General features: G+C 33.3%; 1 protein-coding gene across 2 annotated transcripts in view; it reads right to left on the minus strand.

The window, feature by feature from the left end:
* Positions 1-21,162, minus strand: part of FAF1 (Fas associated factor 1) — a 341,571-nt gene that overhangs the window by 195,182 nt on the left and 125,227 nt on the right. For both annotated transcript variants that reach the window (XM_016120258.2, XM_016120257.2), the window contains exon 7: positions 3,686-3,791. In XM_016120258.2, the coding sequence (XP_015975744.1) occupies positions 3,686-3,791 (106 nt within the window). The remainder of the gene's footprint in view (positions 1-3,685; positions 3,792-21,162) is intronic.

A 21,162-nucleotide genomic window follows, 5' to 3' on the forward strand; every position in this document is an offset into this window, starting at 1 on the left:
AAAATACTTATGTTTCTTATCATTGTTATTTTAAGTCATGTATGTATGACATCCTTAAATTGGTATGACAGCTACAGAGAAAAGTGGATATTTTGCCCAATAGAAGCTTTGCCATAGTAAGATGGACAACAAAGAATTTGTTTCCAAGAAAAGTTGGCTTGATTTCAGGGACTTTATACCCTTTTCCACACCTGGGTTTAGGATTTACAGTAGGCAAATCAATTTTTTCCCCTTAATTTAACCAATCCCAAGTGCATTTGTAACCATGTATCTTTAATAGTCTTAGAATCACTAGAATCTGCGCAATTAACTGTTCAAAAAATCTGAATTCTCAGTGTGGAAAATTCATTAAAATAAGGTAAGCTTGTTTAAATTTTCAAGGAAATTCACTACTTTCAAATGTGATAAGTAACAAATTTAGGACCCAAAAGGACAGAACAAGTGTCACAAAGTTATTGTTATATTATTTGATATATTATACAAACTATTTAACATAATGGAAAAAGAGAAAGGATATTTATTCTTATGACTACTTGCAACTCTCCATTCTGACTTTTTTATACTATCACTGTCTTTTCCTCAAGTAGGAGGATAATGTAAGTGGAAGGATTTGTAAAGAGCTTTAAAAAAACAAAACAAAACCTCAATATCTAACTAGCTTAAATTAAAATCTAGAGCATCCAAAAGACATAAGTCATGTATTGTGAAGCAAGAGACCACAGACCAGAATGAATAAACACTTGTACAACTATCGGTTTATCACAACTAACTTGCATGAACATATGGTCACTGAAGAGTTTATTTGAAATTCTAACTGCATCTAAGTCTTATTTTCTAATTCAAGATTTTAAAATGTATTTTGTTTAATTAAAAGTTGAAATCATAGTGCCTTTTTCAACTCTATTGCATTTAATAGAAATTTCCCTTTGGGGAAAAATATTATAAAAGCTTTCTTTTAAAACTATACAGCTTTCAAAAATTAAAATTACCAAAAATAGTTTATATATTTTTTCACCTACAACAAATATACTACTACATTGAAGACAAAAAAAAAAAAAACAGTTTTTTTTTAAATTTCTTACTTTCCTTCATGTATTGGTTCTTGAATCTCTTAAACAACACTGAAAAGAGATTTCTGAAACTGGTGATAGAAATTAATTTACAATTTAGGATATATGGCATCATTAAACTTATGTATTATAGCAAAAATTCTAGAATTTATAAAACAGTGTAGAACCATTTCAAGATTATATTTTTATTGTGTTGCAAACTGACTTTCAACAAAAAATGCAGGTACTTAAGTGTCACTGTGGGCTGTTGCATGGCTGTAACATAACGGCATCTTGTGTTCCTGAAACCCGCACCCCTCACCTCTCAGGTATTCCACAGTTGAAGAAGAAAGTTTTAAGACTAGGTCTACAGAGTATAATCCTAGGCCTTGAGAGTATAATCCAAGTCCCTTTCCTAATTTGTACAGAATAGAAAAGCCTATGTGTTTTACCTGTCTACTCACAGAAAAGCAACTGATATTAGAAACAACTGCATTTGTTTTTTCATGGAAAATAGCATTTCAAAATATTATTTTAAATCAACTTAGAAAAGGAAAAAAGAAAAAATGAAACAGGATAAGAAACCAAACTCTTGCCAAGAAATACATAAGAGAATCTGTCTTTGAAAAATATTTCTGGGACATTTTTCATTTAGAAAATGGTATGAAAAAGATTTACTGTTTTCCAGTCCTTGAAGCTTAAAATATATTTGATAATCTAAATAGCAGGCCATGGAGAACAGTTTCAGCCAACTGTGGCGCACAATGGCACATTTACAGAATTTTAAATATTTCTTTTAATAATTGATGTAGTCATTTTGAATCATTCTGCATAGGATATCAGGTGTGAGCAGATTGCATTAACGCTGCTTAAACATTTCAACTTGTCAGTATGGCCAACTCGATTTCGGAAATATTTGCAGTATTTTCCCATCGAAACAGTAATAAAGGCAAAATAAATATATGCCACTACTTTATAATCACCGAACATTAATGAATATTTTATGTCTTTTTAAATCTCCCTGTTTAATTTAAAAGGATGAAATTAAGTCTCCTCCCTGCAATATGCCAATTATCTGTAAATCAAACAATAACTTGGCCATTATGCTCCTTTTTGTTAATATAAGAGAAGCTAATTTGAAAACACTGAAAGGACTATCGGTTTAATAGTCCTTTCTGCCCTCTTGTGGGAGAAAGTAGAAACACTCAAACTACAGAAACTGGAAATATTTTTTTTAAAAAAGTAAAATTTTAGCAAAAAAAATTCCAATCAGAAAGAAAAATAAAGCAATCTCTATTTACCTCTCATCTGTGCTTTTCTTGATTAAACTGGAGTTATTCTGAAACTAAATTTCCTTAATTATATTCAATATATAATTTAAATTTTACTATCTTGAAGTTCTCAGAATAACTCTGGGTAAAAACAACAATGGTTTTTCAAGTAATTAAAAATCTAAACACAGAGACTAGAATACCCATTATAGAGGTTAAAAATGAAATGGCAGTTAATACACTTTAAACCATGAAGAAAAATCAAATAACTCAAACCTATGATATAAATTGGGGACTGAGAAAATTTTTTTTAATTTTAGTTACTAGTCAACAAACTATTCTAGTGATAAAGAGAGAAAATAAACTTCAAGCAATGAGTTATTTATCCCAAATTCAGATGCTGAAATTCATTGATAAAACATGACAAAAGAAAATTAATAGTCTAGCCATTACTGAAACAATTCATACACTTCTGCAAAATTATTAGGGGGAAAACAATTTGTTCTTTCAATATGACATGAGTAATCACTTTAAGCAATGTAGTTCAAGAAGAAAATTTATGAAATAATCCAAGATTAAATATGATTAATTCTCTTTATAAAAACATTAAAACAAATGATTGTTGTCTTCACAACGTACAAGGAATAGTGTCACAAAATCATCATTTCAGTGTTTCTAAACACAGGTCCTGTCATATACACATTTCCCCCCATGTAGATAAATTACTGGCTTTTAGGTAGGTGGGGCCACAGGTAAGAAGGTACCTCTTCTCTCTTGGGGGAGGTTCTTTTTTGAAACAGTGGCCCTGGTTGGTCATGTTGAAGAAAAAATATTGACCCTATAAATAGACTCTTTTCAGATATTCTGAGCTAAATGACTGACGGGTTCCAAGAGCATCTAACAAATACTGCCCAAGACTGGAATTGTGCTGCTTAAGAAAAGCCTCCTCAAATTCCTTTTGGAAACAGGCAGGGTACACATTATAAATAATATATTTGAGAGCAACCTTTCAAATAAAATATAAGCAGGTTCGAAAATGCATACTGTCAACAGTTTCTGAATTAATATTTTGAATAATTACTATAAAACCATGAAATATAATACATAATAAAGAGTATTTCGAAGCAGGGTTTTAAAGTGACTATTTTAAGAAATATCAAGAGCTCCCATTTACAACATCTGTCTTTCTAGGTCAAGTCATTTAATATATCTACAGTAATCATGATGCTCCAGTTAATTAAAATTAAGAACTCAATAATGAAACATAAAGAGAGTTTCCAACCAGAACAGATAAGCCCTCTTTAACAGGGTCAACATTAGCTATAATGAGCTACCTTTATTCCTTAGCTGCGAGACATAACTCACCTCTTGAATGGTACTGCTTCCTGAGAAGTTCAGGTTGTACTCCCGCTGGACTTCTCGGTGGGTGATGATCAGCATGAAGTTTTGATTTAATGACTCCTGCAGGGCACTGAAAGGGTTGAAAGAAAAACAAGAAACTCTGAGATGAACAAGTTCTAGCTTGCTTTACAGCTAGCTGCAAAAACCCCAGGAGTACCATAACCTCCACACAGGCATGTCCGGGCCCAATGTTATCATCTTTTCAGCTCCTAAAGGCAAAAGAGCATGCTGAGAACAACCAAGGGGAGCTAACCTGTTAACTCCTTCTCTACCAAGGTGTTTTTAAACTTCAATTCTAAATACTTGCATACATAAGAATTTTCTGCAAGTCATATGCTATTGTCTGTGTATGTATTTCTTCCAAGAGAACCAAATTTGTCAATTATATCAAATTCCAGGTATGTTACAAAAATGTACGTTCAAAGGCTCTTATTCAATTCTAAGTAAAATAGCTGTTCTGGAAGAAGAAAATATGAAACTATTGTTTATTACTCATGAATGTTGTATAAGTCAAAATTCAGAAAAATACTGCAATCTATGGAACTTTACTTGCTATATCAAAATTCCTTCAAAATAACTGTGCTTTCAGTTAGGACTAAGAAATATATAGAATTCAGAAACTGGAGAATTCAGAGTAACATTTAACTCTATGCCAAAATTCCAAAATATGAGAAATGTGTCAAAACCATGAAGAGTAAACAAAATTAGCCACATGTATGAAGAAGCATAAGTCATGGTTCTATTTGTTTATGATAATACTAAGAAGCACTATCAGCACTGAAAATAAAAATCTATCACCATTATTTATGAATAATCTGTGTACTGCCAGCCTTGAGTGTAATTATGCCATGCTATGGAATCAGGAAAATATTCTGGGTATGTTATATGCTTCTGGCCTCATTTGTCAATCTGTAACTATGTGATAAACATACATGAAACATAAGATTAGAATTGTATAGTTAATCTGTTTTCTCTATTGTCTCCTATAGAGTTCACAGGTTAATTACAGACTAAAATTACCTGGCGAACACCAATATACAGTATGAAATACTATTGATCAAAATCAAAGGAAATGATACCCCACAAAATAGTTCCTTTGTCATTGTCTCCTTAGCACTTAAGCGTAAAGTCTGGGACAATGCAGATAAATATTGATTAAATAATGAATAAATTGTGAATTTCTAGAAGGTAAGAGTCTTATTTATTTTTGTATCACATACAGCAATGTTGCCTTCTGGAAAACTACCATATGATTTAAGTTTTTGATTTTGATTCATTTATTTATCAACATTGAATCAATGCCTTCACATTATTCCAAGTATTAAAAAATAAATAAATAAATAACCAAAATAATACATAGTTTCTATCCATGAGAAGCTTCACAATCTAATAAAGGTAGACACAGATACATAAACAGCCATAGTATGATGTAAGAGGTACAATTAAGAAATTGAAAAAAAGTACAATGAAAACTGAGAAGGAAGTGTCTACCTCTGTCCCATGAGAGGGGAAAGAGGTTAGGGAAAAGCTTCAGAGGAGAAAAAATATGTAAGTTAAAATATGAACAGTAAGTAGAACCTTAGAGAGTTATCACCTGTAAGGGATGATATTTTTGTTTTGTTTGGGGAAAAGAGATGGGTAGCACTTTTTAGACAAAGAAATAATATGTAGAAGAACAAAGCATCCATTCATTCTGTTAACATATATTTACTGAATACCTACCAAATGTTTATGACACTATTCTAGTTGCTAAAGATACAGTGGTAAACAAGAAATACATTGTCCCTGCTTTCATGAAACTTACATTCTAGTAAAGGACATAAATAATAAAGTAAATGGATAAGTAATTTTAAGAATGCTAAGTGCTTCAACAGAATAGTTGGGGAAATCATCTCTGAGGAAGTGACATTTAAATTGAGGCTGGTATGATAAGAAAGAGCTAGAAGTCTGATCATGTATGTCCTTGTAGACCATAGAAAAGAATTTGGTATTTATTGTAATTACAAAGGAAAGCCATTGGAGGGTTTACACAAGTAAATGGTCAAGATCTGACTTACATTTATACAATATTATTCCAGCTGCTCTGGTTATGGTAAGAAAAGAATGAAGGCAAGATGAGCAGATAGGAGGCTAGTCTTGGCAAGAAGTGATAGTGGATTGGATGGGGGTGGTAGAGGCAGAGATGGTGAAGAGTTGTCCTGTTCAGAAGTATTTTGAAGGTAGAAGCCAGACAACTTACTGAAGGACTGTGAGAGAAAAAAAAAAAACAAAAAACCCAAAGTTTCTGGCCTGAGCAAGTAGAATGGAACTGTACTTAACAAAGAAAACTGGGGTAAAAACAGGCTGGGTAGAGAAATTGAGAGTGAAAAGTTTTGGATATAATCTATTAGATATCCAAAAAGAAGTATCATGTACAGTTATATATTGGAGCTGAAGGTAAGAGACCTCAGAGTAGAAGAGTTGACAGAGTATAGATAGTATTTAGATTTTGTGGTCAAAAGAAATCACTTAAGAATATAGATTAGTTAGAGAAAAAGAGAGGGGAAGATATAGCCATGGAGCATTCCAATAATTTGAAATCAAGAAGAGGGAGAGGAGTCAATGTAAATAAATAGTCAATGAGATAAGAGAAAAACCAAGAAAGTCTAGTATTAGGGAACCGAAAGTAACTGTTTCAATTAGGAGGGCATAAACAATTATGCCAAATGATGCTGAAATATTAAGTGCAGAAAAATGACCATGTTCAGGAAACTGAAAATAGTGCGACCACATGAAGGATGTGTAAGAGTAGTCTAGCGAGGCTAAAACAGCTGGCTGGGTCAATGTTCAATATGTACATGTTAAATGAATTTGGGGTGGGAAGTGGTAAGTAATGGAAAGCCTACTTGAAGTTTCAAGGCCTTTTATAGGTATATCTATTTCACAGATATTCTCCAAATTTTGGCTTCTGCTGTAGAGCTTGGCTAACTTGCCCTCATGTCAAAACATCACACTATACTCACTTCAATCTATGTTCATATTGTTCTTATCCTTCTTCCCATGCAAAATACTGCAGAGCTTGTAGACCACCTCATGACCTACCATCTGTATTTATTATAGACCTCCACTTCTCTGAATTCCTATATCATATACTTTATTTAATATGTAATTATAGCATGTCATACTAAAAGGTGATTCAATTCAAACCCATAAACATTTAAGGAATAGCTCTGTATATTCTGAACTAGATACAAAGAATTACTAATTCTTGTTATTTGAGTCTACCTGTGAAGTGCCATTTTATGCACAAAATAAGGGTTCACAAAGGTTAAGTAATTGCCCAAGGTTATGCAGCAGTAGAAAGACAGAACTCAGTCTTTCTATGTTTACATGACAGCATCCTATCTTCCAAATGGCTAGGCTGCTTTGGGGATAAAAAGATGAATACAACTCCTGTCTGCTGAAAGCTTGCAATTCATTCCTTCTTTCTTGAATTATTTGATTCCTATTATTTGTAATAATACAGGAATAAAGACATAATCACTGACCTCAAGACAGACTATTCAGAGAGGTTAAAACAGAAAATTGTATAAAGTCCTTTTAAGTACTATGAAGACTAGATGGTAATTTTAAAAGTAGATATGGAGGATGAATTTTAGAAATAAACTAGGTTGAACAGAGATGGAGATGAAGAATATAGAGAAGGGTGTAGAAAGCAACAAGGAAGAAGTATAAGGGGATGTGAAGAAAGATTTGTAAAAGAGAAAACTTGAAAAACATTAAGAGCCTACATTATGGGGGCTTCAAAAGGCAGGCTCAAGAGCTCAGAATTCCAGAAGTGTTGATTATTATACAGATCCTTCTATATCTTCACATATGAATCTATGCATATGTTTCATACATTTAGTGCTTGCCTTTATGCAATTCCTTAGATATGTCTCTTGATATTTACTGGTAAATTTGTGCAATAACTTCAGAAAGGTTTGCCAAGACCAGCACTGACTGCTAAACTACTCTAGAAGAACACCGATTTAGTCTATTTCTACAATTCCTCAATAGCCCGGGGGGAGGGTAAGTTGGCAAGAAAAAATATTTATGGCCTCAAACTGCTCTGGAGTCATAAGATTTGAATCACTGCTCCACTACTTGCTAGCTGTATGACCTGAAATGTCAGTCACACATTCTTTCAATAGTACTTATTATTTACCACATTCAAGGCCTTATTTTAGGTGCTTAATTACTCTGTATATTCTCAGTTTCTCCTTTAAGAAAAAGATAATAATACTCACTTCATTGAACTATGAATATTAAATTTTAGAAAGCCAAGTGGGAATTTTTACTGTACATATTTTTAAGGTGACCTGTTATAACTTATTGAGAATAGAACACTTTTGAGAGATATCCATACTTTAAAATCTTTTAATGACAGTGAAACATTAACAAAAGAATCTATGGTGCTTTATGGCAGTTATTTTTCATGTTTTAGTTCCTTTCCTCTACAGGATTTCATAGAAGATAAAAGCTATTTTGATGCATTGAACATATTGTATATTGAACATATTGTATATTATGTCTAATGTTATCCAGACTCTCATTGTCCTTTTTGATACAAGTCTTATTTGGGGTTCACATATCATATTCATGTTCCTTGTGAGGATGGTTTGAAGGAGTATCTGTGACATTAGACTTCAGACTGATTCATTCACTTAGCCATTAATATTAATGGCTAGCCTATAATGAGTTCTACTATGTATCAGGCAATAAGAGTCTCATGTCAACTTTACAAAGTTATTATTATCATTTACATTTTACAGACGAGGAAACTGATGTTAAGTTACTTGCTTAGTGCCACACACACAAAATAAGTAGCAGTGGTCCAGGTCTAACTCATGATTTTGTCCTCTGGTACCAGGGAAGGGAAGCCAGTAAGATCATATTTCTGCCTTCACTGAGTTTACTGAGGGATGGGTAGTCAAACTTATAATTCACAAATGCTACTGTTTGCTAAGAACTCTAATACCATTTTTCCTAAGGTATGATGGAAATAGAAGAAGAATACTTAATATTAGACCAAGAAGGCTTTCCACAGAATCTGGCATGTGAACTAAGTTTTGTTTCCTTGTTTCGTGAAGTTTTTTCTCTGGGGGAAAGGGGATGTGGAAAGGGAAGAGGAAAGAGTATAAGGAATTTACCATGGTGATTTCCATAATTTGCAAAGACTTTATTGCTAAAATATTATCTAGGCAAACTGATTCTAGCTGCTGCTTAGCAGAATAAATTGAGTCTTAGTGGGTTAATCTAAGAGCATTTTTCCCCCCTAACAATGTCTTCTAAATGGTTGATTAGGATAGTTAGCCATGGTTAATCCACCTTCAAGCATCCTCTTTTACCTTCAAAACACAAAGTCATTCATCCTCCTTCAACTTTTGACCTTTAAAGTAGCTCTGAGGATGATTGCCAACCAAAGCAGGTGAGAAATGATATTAAAACTTCCCATTGCCCTACCCTCAGATACAGACTGAAATTAATATTTAAAATGTAATGAGAGCCATATACATTGTCCCCAAGCTTTGAACTAGTGGCTATTGCAAAAAAAAAAAAAAAACAAAAAATAAAAAACAAAACAACAACAAAAAAACAAAAGCAAAACAAAACAAAAAGCCATATGATACAATAAATGTGAACATTTTAAAGTAATTAGGAGTGCTACACATTTTCACATATAACATCTCATAATTCTCCCAGATAGGTTCTTAATTTTAAAACTGGGGTTGCAGGAAATAGGTAGAATATAAGAGAGAGAACAATAAAAAGTTTAGATAGATAGATGATAGATAGATAGATAGATAGATAGATAGATAGATAGATAGATAGATAGATATCCACTCCCTTAAAATTTTCAGTATTATAACTAAGCATTGATATCTAAGCCACCAATACAACTCTAGAAATAGTTTCAGTACAACAGCCCTTCTCTGCCTTCTTTTTTGTCCACAAGTCTTGAGCTTCCAGTGCTCTTTCATTAGCAGAATGTCCACCTGTGCCAGAAGAGATCCCATTCCAATTGAGCTGTGAACATTTATCAGGAACAGAGAAATCATCTGTAAAATATTTTCCTTCCAATGAGTTCCAAATTCATTTTAATTCATTGGCTTAGTTTAATATATTTTATAACCCCTTCCAGGTTTTTTTTTATTTATAAGGGGGAAAATAATGTATAGCAAATTTTAACACAAAGACCACAATAAATAAAGCTACATTTTTATACATATGAACATAAAAGCCATAAATTATTAGCCTCTGTATGTCAATTATTGATAAAAGCAATGTTAAGAAAATAAATATAACGGTCTTTACTGTCTTGACTGAGTATATTTCTCATTGAGAGAGCATCAAGAATAATAACAGTAATTTAAGGATTTCCTCTCCAGCAATTCCTTGAATCAAGAATCTTCTCAAAGTCTTCAGCAGGCAGATTTGACCAGGCTAAACCACACCCCTCCTGTTAAAACAGGAACAGTTCTAGATGACGCACTCAGTGTTCTAAAGTATAAATCTATCAAGATTAAACAACTAGACTTAAAAAAACAACAACAACAAATTCAGACTAGGGCTTCAAGGCTGTTATGGACTAAATATTTGTGTTCTCCCTCAAATTCACATATTAAAAGCCTAATCTCCAGTGTGGTGGTATTTAGAGGTTAGGGCCTTGGAAGGTGATTAAGTTTAGATGAAGTAGTGAGGGTGGGGCCCCCATAATAGGATTAGTGTCTTCATAAGAAGAGGAAAAGAGACTGAGAGTTTTTTCCTCTCTTCTGAAGTGAGAACACAGTGAAGGCATCCATCTGCAAGTCAGGCAGAGGGCTCTCACTAGGAACCAAATCTTCCAGCACCTTTATCTTATACCTCCCAGCCTTCAGAATTATAAGAAATAAATGTCTGTTGTTTAAGCCACCCAGTCCATGGTATTTTGTTATAGCATCCTGAGTTGACTAATATAAGGACTTTCAGGACTTCTATATTCACAGCACTCAAGTAAACAGCTGTCATCAGTTCAACAAAGGCTTAGAAATGTCTGTCTGTCTGTAAACACCTGTACACACACATCCAAATGAAAATCCCACTTATTAAAGTCCACGGTAGAAAACAATATGCTTTTGTTAAGACATAGAACTAGGGGATGCTTAAGAATTGTACATTTATTGTATGTAAATTTTATCTCCACAAAAAATTGTATTGGTCCCAAATTTTAACTTCAAAAATACAACACATTTTTAATTAATGTAAATTAAAACCATGAATTTGTTCCCAGTGCTACTTAATAAGTCTATATATCCGCTGATCCAATAGGGGTTGTTGGTGGTAAAATTATACTTCTTAAATCAATGTGATTTATGTAGTTATGATGAGTAAAATATTAACACCAACATAGGGATCAAATCTGTTTCATTCCTGCTGTGTGGATGTTATTCCTTTTCTTGCGCCGGATATTTTAAACAAAAATATAATTATAAAATAATAGGCTTAGAAAGTTCATTTCTAATAGGTTTTATTTTTTAAATACGACTTGATATTGAAGCAAAAACAGCAATTTCTTTCAAATTACTGTAACTTTTTATTATAAAGATGTAAATAATAAACTTGGAATGTGTTGTTGAATTTTTCACTAATATTTTACAACATCTCATTCCAAAAGGCCTTACAAATGTTCTCTCTTTTGTCTCTTTGGGAATATTTTATGATCTACAATGATCTTTTTATCCTTTTAGATACATCGAGATTTTAAATTAAAAAGCATGACACATGGCAATTTAAATTTCCATTCTAAACTTATAGTCATATGAGCTCTTGTCAACAGAAGACCAAATTTACTATAATTATGGATTATTTACACTAAAACAAAATAAGAAATCAATATGTAAATGTAATGTTTGTTGTAGCTAATGCAGCCAGCAATGACAGATTAGGTTCAAATAGCAATCAGTTTGAAAATCTGGCACATATGTAAATGAGCTAGGGACTCGATGTTTACATTTGACTGTATTTCATTCAGAATTTTTAAATTGTCTCAGGAACAGCGTAAAAAGAAAATGTTAATCTTTCCACTATAAATACAACTTGAGCCCTCATCATAACTGAAACTAGGTTTTGCTCCTGTCCAGCTAAGCTAACATAAGATACTAATAATTCTGAGCTGCAGATTTCATCATTCTTAATTAACACTCTGCTACAGTTGTTAACATCCTCCAAGACACCATGTTATCATCACCACAAGTTCTGTAACAATCTTAAAACCACGTTTATCAAAGGTTGGCCTCTTACTCTGCAGTGACTTTTAATTGCTTCTTTTGCTGGCAATTAAATGTCTATATAAACAAACATTTGGTTTCACATAATTCTGAATAACATTTTTCAGATGATTTCAAAGTTCAAGTGTCCTTATGTCTATAATTAGTGTATCAATATAGTGATACATTGGATTCAGTATTAACCAAAGTATATAAGATTAATCAAAATGTGGTAATTAGTGGTGATAGTGATATATTGTGATTTATCAAGTAGCTCATAGCAAAACTGTCAAAATATAATTCTATCCATCTAGACAAAATATGAAGAAAGCCCCCTCAAAATTACATTTACAGATACATTCATTTTTGTTTATTGAATTGCAGACCAAGTTAAATCAACCATAGAGAATACCTGCAGTTCTTTTTGAAAGTGTGATGTTAACAAGCTAATCTCAGTAGTCACTGACCTATCAATAGGCAGTAAACTATATAGATGGGTTAGTACATCAATCCAATTAGATGTGCTGTGATCTCCATCAATGCTTTAAATGGGGACAAGTTTCTTTCATCCAGAATGCATAACTTTAGGAAAATGTCCTCTTCTTAAAATGAGCCACTTTTCAGTAGCCATTTACTGAAACATTTACCAATCCAACACTTCTTAAATTTCACTTTTATAAAATCTAATAACACTCACTAGAATTAAAGTTGAACAGTAATACAATAATACACTTGAAACCATGATTATTTCAACTTATTATTGAGAAACTTTAATAAATCAATAAAATATAATATAAATTTATAAATATATTCTTGAGTTACTTTAAAAATAGTATATCAAATTGTTATCAAAATTGTAGTGTAACATTTTCAAAGATGAATATCTTTTGTAAAACAAAAAAAAAGTTGTTTTGTAAAGCATTTTAGAAGAAAAAATCCATTCAAAACATTTACTTGCTCATATAAAGCTTTCTGAAAACTGTCATTTATTAAGGCCTCTTTTCTGTCACACTGCTAAAATCTCACAAATATCAATCAATAAAAAGCCACTATGAAGAAGACATACTCATAGAACCATTTTAAATGACATTGCAGAAAACTTTTCAAAAAACCTATTGCTTTTTTTCTAGTTGAAAAATAAAAAAAACTTAGCCAAAGAAGTCCCCCATTGGAAATTGTTCATATCTTCCTGAAGGAGCTACATCACTTCTTCCATTCATTTAAAGGGATTTATTGAGCATCTACTATAGTCTAGTGGGCATTGCTCCTAGTTTACATGTGAACTAGGTTGAAATGAGACTTTATGTTGAGGACCAAATTGACTTTGACCATTTGGGCAATGCTCAAAGACACTACGATGAGTGGTTTGGAGTTAAGAACCATACGAGAGCCAAGTGCTGGCTCATCGATTAACTAGCTCTGTGATCTGGGAAAGAGAAACTAATGAGAACTTGCATTGTGCCAGGTCCAATGCTCACATGTGCTATTTTATTTAATCACACTAGCCCTCTCCAAAAAGCTCTGAGAGGCAGAAATTATCATCCTGATTACTCTGGGTGAAGAAGTTAAGGCCTAATGGACAATTTAACTTCCCCTATGTGTACCTCAGTTCCCTCGGTCACAAAATGACACTAGATTAGATGACTGCTTTAACTCCTTCCAAAGATGACGTCCTAGAAATTTCCTCTCATTCTAACTCAGAGCTCTCGTGAATGTGACTCTTCTCGCATTAAGGAAGTACACCAAACACTGAAATAGCAGGATATGGACAAAAGAGAGTAAAACATTCCAAGGAATAACATTTGTGCAGAGACTGTGAAGTGTTAGGGTAACAGAAGTAGGATGAGAGCTATCTGAAAGCATCCTCAGAATGTCCTCCTAATAAATGAATCCCACAGTTCCATGATACTTCTCAGTTATCTCAGTTGGGATAATAGGGGCAGATGACTGTTTAGAATGACCTCAGTGATGGGTGGGAGAGATGAGCAAGAGAAAAAGAAAAAAAAAGGTACACTGCTTGTATGAGTATCAATATACATACCACCCAGACCATGGCATCTCTTAGCTAGAACCAAAGCTAGGAGCACAAGAAGATACTCACTACCACAGTTGCTAGATGGTTACAAGCAAAGACAGAGGAAGAATATTTCAGTCTTTCCCTTATTATACCATGTTTAATGGATATAGTGAAGTTAGAAGGGAGCTCAGGGATCATGAGAAGAATGGTTTTTCTTTTTTACTTTTCTTCAAGCTTCTACCTCTGCTCATCGGGAGAATACTGTTTCCGCTACTTTTCCCCACAAAGGAAGAGTCTAAATGAAAATATTTTTAGCTTTTTTCTCCCATTCTAGACTTGATTCTCCCAGGAGAAGAGAAGAGACTATTACAATTACTCACAAGCTCACACATTAGCTTAGGTTTCCCTAAAGGCACAAATGAGGCCATCAGCTTCTTCTTCGACCTTTTATCCCCTAGTATTAAATTCCCTTCTACTTCTTACACTCTGTTACCCTGGACAAAACTTGCCATGAACTCTCTAAGCTGTCTTCCCTATGTGACTAGGCTGGTGAGTCAGGCCTATTGCATCAGTCCATCAGGCTCTAAAGACCCAGTCATAACTCTTTCTAATGCTACCCGAGCATGTGAGTCCTAAGATTTAGATCTGGAGTGAGAGGTAAAAGACCCCACTTATGACTCTAGTCTGAGCCACATGTTCCATCAGGTGCTACTCTGGCTATTAAAGCAGTTTTGTTTTTCAATTTGGATACGATTTTGTGCGTAAAATCAATCCACTGTTAAGAAACCCAGAGGAAAGGAAGACCTAGTGGCATCACGGTCACCTAAGAATCTTACAAAAGCCTCTTTATTTTCTGGTAGCACATGAGGTCCAAGGCAGAAGAGGGACCTGCTCTAAGTCATACAGTGATTCTGTGGAAGAGGTGGAGCTAGAACTCTTGACTTGCAACTCCTCAGTTACTTCCACAGTTACCTATTGGAAAATATTACTCTCTACTCTCAATTAATTTAAGTCTACTGTCACCTGCTTTCCCACTATTGGTTTTCCAAAGACAAAAAAAAAAAAAAAAAAAAAGGCCAGATATTTTTATGCCAGTGTTTTACTCAACTATCACAGGAGTATCAGTTAGCACCCTGAATTTACTCCTGCTTTCACAAATAGCAACTAATTCAAAGTCACAGTGGAAAGTAATTTCACAATTCAGAGGCCACACAGGAGGATTACTTGCTTGACTGTATGACCAGAGCTCAACACCACCTCCGGAGAAGTCATAAAAATATTAACTGGAACCATCCTCCCAGTATAAAAATGTCAAAGTTCAACAGTAAACTCAGTTACTACTTGCAAAAGGGACAACTACACACAAAGCATACCTTATTTTCTATCATCTTGCCATAAAAATTAAGAAAATATATATAATTAAAATGGGGCTGGATATTTTCATCGCTTATTTGAATGTGACCAAACCAAAGTTGAAAAGACTTGCCTTTTTTTAACCAAGCCATCTTCTCAGTCCTTTTCTAGCAAATTGATCATTAGTAATACCAAATTCCAAAATGTTAAACCTTCTCCAACTAATATGTTTAAATGTGGTCGATGGGCTTTGACACTAGCTATTTCCCTTGCCTAGAGTACTCTTCATTTTAATGGCTCCTCAATCATTTGAGTCTCAGCTTAAATGGTACAACTTTAGACAGGCCTTTCCAGAGCTTACAACCTACAGTAGTTACCCAATTACTTATCCTGTCACTCTCTTTTAGTATTCTGCAAAGCTCTTATTATTATCTGATATTTTTTCTTGTTTATAGTTTGTTTCCTATTCCTACACCCTACCCCACTTCTACACATATTACACTGTAAACTCCATGAAAGCAGGCATCTTGTCATCTTGTTCCTCATTGTATCCCTAGCACCTAGAACAAGGACTTAACACATTATAAGATGGTTCTCAAACTGTATCTAATAAATAAGCGAATAATTGACATTGTACATAACAGGATAGATGTACATTCCATTTTTTGAAGAATACTTTAAGATTAGCTTGATAATTAGCAAAATAGCCAATGAAGAAACTACATATGCATGGAACAAAAATCGCATTCCTCAATTAGTCATAAAATTTTTCATATTCATTATAACAACTGTTTGTTAATTAAGGGCCTCTTTCATGAGGAGATGTTCAGTAAGAATTCTCTTGCTGTGAAGAATTATCTTCACAGCTCAGGATCTGATTGGAAAGAAGGTAGCCATACCTGAAATAATACTAGGGAAACCAAGACTCAAAGGAAAGGTATTATCTGAGATCACAAAACCAGTGCAGGTCAGATAAAGGACTGACCAGTATGTGACTACGAAGCCACAGTCTCTTCCATTACTCTATACTATGATGGGGAAAACTATAAAGAACATTGGCCAAAAATAAAGGCTAAATTCATGCGAGAGAGTAGAGATTGTCTAGATTATTACATTTATGGGACATTTGTAAGATGTTCTTTTCCCCAAATACCTAATCTCTGTTCTGCATGATGCTTGATATTCCACCATTAGAAGTTTAATCCTTAGCTTTGGTCTCTTATAAGAGGCAAACACCCACAAATATTTCTAAGTTTATTATGTTTGGGGCACTCTTTTAGCTGCTGAGGATATACTAGTGAACAAAAAACAAGTCCCTGAAATCTTGTAGCTTTACACTGTAATGAGGGAAACAAACAACAAATATGAATATGAATATATTACTAATATAATGCATTGCAATGATAAAGCATGATAAAGTGAGAGGGTATGACAGAGTGGCTCTTTAGCCAGGGGAATCAAGAAAAGCCTCTCTGAGGATGTGACCTTTGAGAAGAGGCCTGAATAAAGTGAAGGAATGAGCCAAGTTGATAACTAGTGAAGACTGTTCTAGTCAGGGAAATAGCAAAGTACAAATGCCCTGAAGTGGAAGAGCAAGGAGGCCAGTGTGGCTGACAAGCTATGAGCCAGAGGGAGAGTGATAAAGGATGAAATAAGAGAAAATCTGGCAGGAGATTATGTGAATCCTTTATAGGCCATAGTAATTATAGGGCATAACATTTATACCTAGGTTTATATTTTGTAATACAGCAAGTCCTCACTTAACACTGTAAATGGGTTCTGTGAAATTAAGCAAAATGACGTATGACAAAACCAATTTTACCACAGGCTAATTGATATAAACAAGAGTTAGGTTCCTATGCCATCTTACCAACTTTATAATGAAATGATGTTGAACAAAAAAGATGTTATTTGAGGACCTGCTATACAGACTAAAGTTAATCGGTATCTCTAGCCTTCTTCGAACAAGTCCCTAAGCAAATTCCCAATAATCACTTTCTCTCTTCAACTCACCACTACCCCTAAATCAGTTTCCCAATTGGCAAAATACGGGTAATAATACCTATTTATGACTTACCATGAAAAATATATAAAGGGCTTAGCAAAAAGCCTGTCTTCATAAGTGGTATTTATATCACTGTCACTTACCAGATATTTTTAACTTCATACTTCCTAAAGATGATTATTCTTGTAACTATTACCTATTTTCTCAGTATCTATAATTTGCACTTTGTTGTCAACTATTACTAGCACAGCCCTGAAATCCAGAACCCAGAAATATTCTCCATTTGCTCCAATCTTCTATTCTACCTTTCCTACTATTTCAAAATCTGCTAGCTAACTTCATTTCAACATTTAACCCCTGGACTCCACCCTGCCTCCCTGCTATGAACTGAACTGCATAACAGCTAGAAGTCTTATGTTGAAGTTCTAACACCCAATATGGCTGTATTTGGAGATAGTTTTAAGGAGGCAATTACAATTAAATGAAGTCATAAGGGTGGGACCCTAATCCAATAGGACTAGTGTCTTTATAATAAGAAGAAGAGAGATTGGAGCTTGCTCTCTGTCATGTGAATATACAGCAAGAAACTGAGCCAGGAAGGGAGCTTTCACCAGAAAACAAACCTTGCTGAAACCTTGATCTTGGACTTTACAGCTTCAAGAACCAAGAGAAATAAATGTGTGCTTTTTAAGGTACCAGTCTATGGTATTCTGTTGTAGCAGTTTGTGCTAAATACTCCCACATCCTTTTTGGCTACCAGTCCTTTTTTGATTTCATGTTTCCAAATTTTTCTTAATCGCTGTCCCTCTCCTCATACATCTAATAATATTTGACCCTATTCCTCCTTTCCTTCACAGTCGAGTTTTCTGAAAATAAAAGTAACTCCAATTCCCCATTTCTCATTTATCCCTTAAAATTTATATAATCTGGCTTTTATTATATTCCTGCCAAAAAATGATCTCAACAAAGTCATCGATTATTTATATGCCAAACTCAATGGCATTTTAAATAACCATCATCCTACTTGGAATATGCAGCAGTATTCTGCATCACTGTACATCTGAGAAAAAAAACATATTATACAGTAGTACAGATTTCTCAGGACAGTCTCAGTTCTAGACATATGACTTAGAATTACACATGGGACACACATCAGTGATGAGTTCTATTAGCAACTAAGACATGTGGGTTTATGAAATGAGATTTGTGAGTCATCTATACATATTTGGAAACTGAAAGGTTGAGAGTAGATGTCAGAAGGTACAGTAACAGTGACTGCTAAGAACAGAACTTTCAAGAACACCAACATTTACAGCAGATGAAGAAAAGAGGACCTTCTCAAGAGTGAGTGGCATCTAAGGAAAATTTATGCAAAGAGAAGAATTAAGAAAAATCCTAATACCTTTAAAGAAAAGGTTACAAGTTCCTTGAGGACAGAGCTTGTTTTTATCTAGTAGGTAATCAATAACTCTTTGATAGACTGAATCTTTCCTATAATATGAAAGAAGTATAACAGTTTTCTCCCTAACTTTACTATGATTTATAGCATAATTTGAAGTTGTGCCATAGGTTCTACTGGATTGGAATGGTGGAATCTAGCAGCAGGACCCCAATTTTCAATTACTTGGTAAAATCTAATGAATTAGAAAAGGTTTTCAAATATTTTCAACTGTTATAAAGATTATGATTTAAGAGTTTGCTCTTAAATTCACAGAAAGTTTGAAATTCTGTTTTCTGAAAAACATAATTTATTTTAAAATAATTCTAAATAAAATTCAAGTATATGCACTCGTATCATATAGGCACTCATAATTTTGCTGCTGTTGGTTTTTTTTTTCCAGAAAGAAATTGTAAATATAAAATAAGACTCAATTACCAGGCACCCCCTAGTGGCAGTAAAATTAAGTTAAGAAAAAAAAAATTTTATAAGATAGGTTTTAGAGTTCTTCATATCTATAGTTTTCACAAAACCTTGAAGATAAAATATTTTGCCAGTAAATAATTTAAGAGCGTGTTATTTGATATCTACATTCTACTAAATGACTAATAATGTACTGTAACTAAAACTGAATTCATATACTGAAATTTCATGAATATTCTTAAGAATTACAGTAAGTAAAATAATGTATTTAAATGCTCTTCAAAAAGTATATAAAGACAAATTATAAGATTTTAAAAAATCTCATTCTAAAGAAAAGAGCCTCCAGGCCTTTTGGGCCACACTTCTCTTGCTCAGGCCTGCTTCCACACCTGGAAGTGTACTTTCCTTTCTAATAAAACTTTTCTTTTCTACTGCAAAAAATAAATAAAATAAAAATAAAGAAGACCCTCCAAAAAGGAAAGCATCTTTGGAATAAAGCTCTGTATATTTCTGTCAAGAATCTGAAAACCATAGTAGCTTGGAATAGTAGATGGAGAGTCAGCTGGAGACTTAGATTCAGAAGTATTTTTGCTGTTGATCCTAAAAGATCCACACAACTCTTCTAAACACTTCAATTTTCTCCTCTACAAAATGGAAGTATCATAGTCAGCCTGTGCCCTTGCAGGGTTTGTTATAAAAATCAAGTAAGAGTTAAATGAAAAGGATTACTATTGATATTTATTAGCATAAATAAATCATTTTAATTATTGTTCTTTGTAATTTCTGCTTTCACATATAATGAACCACTCCTGCATACTGAATTTTTAGAATCGCCCTGGCAACTAAAAACAATGCTCTCCATTTTACAAAAATCTAAGGCCCTAGCCAAGCTGGGACTGCAATCCAAAATTGTTCTCAATATCGTGATGTCTTTTGTCTGGAGAGACTGATTATAATTACATTACTTTCCTGAGTTGGTTATAATTAATTTTGTTTAAGAGTGACACCATAATACCAGTGTTGTCTAGTCTGTTTAAAGAAAACTGATACTTTATAAAGAAAGAGCCTAATGTTTGTCATTGTACTGGAATTGGAATGGTGGAATCTAGCAGCAGGACCTCATCAAAGTTCTGCACTTCAATTAATGTGCAGTTTATCATCCAACTCCCTTCTACCTTCCAGCATCCACTGACTCATCTCAGAGAAGCAAAACAATAAAACCGATTAAACATCAAACCAACTACCTAAATAAAATATACCATTAAAAAAAATCCCGAATCCAATATGAAAGAATGGAGATAATTATGTACATAAATTTTCCTATTTTCCTCTACCAATTTCAGAGTTCTTCTAGTCATTTGCCAACTCTAAAATATAACACTAAAAATCATAATTACCTTTTATTTTCTCCCTTTTAGAGTATAAATTAGGTTATAAGTTATAAATATTTCTATGAATTCACTAATTATAATAAAATTCTGCAAAAATGAATCAATTTGATTCATTATGAAGTTTAGCACAGTAATTTTATCAGTCTACTATATTTAATAATATGATGTAGTACAGAACTCAATAGGAAATTGTTTTTAGACTCCACTATATAGTTAAGATGTCAAAATAATATTTTTATTTGGTGAAACATAAAATGAAAATCACAAGTTAAAAATAATTATTACCACAGCCTTTCAGGTTCTGCATAAATTTTGTTTTAAATTGTCTTCCATGAAATCAGAATTTCACATAACATCACACACATACATTCATAAATAATCTCTAGTTTTATAAAAAATATATATATTAGATTAACACATTAAAAAAACACACCTTGGTTTTTTAGTTACACTTAATAAAATGTGTGTTAATATGATGTTTTTATTAGTAAGCAGAGCCTCTACATGTTCCTCCTCCCATCGCTCAGTGTTTTATGGCTTTTGTTTG

The sequence above is a fragment of the Rousettus aegyptiacus genome, unplaced genomic scaffold (assembly GCF_014176215.1).
Source record: "Rousettus aegyptiacus isolate mRouAeg1 unplaced genomic scaffold, mRouAeg1.p scaffold_m13_p_1, whole genome shotgun sequence".
Taxonomy (NCBI): domain Eukaryota; kingdom Metazoa; phylum Chordata; class Mammalia; order Chiroptera; family Pteropodidae; genus Rousettus; species Rousettus aegyptiacus.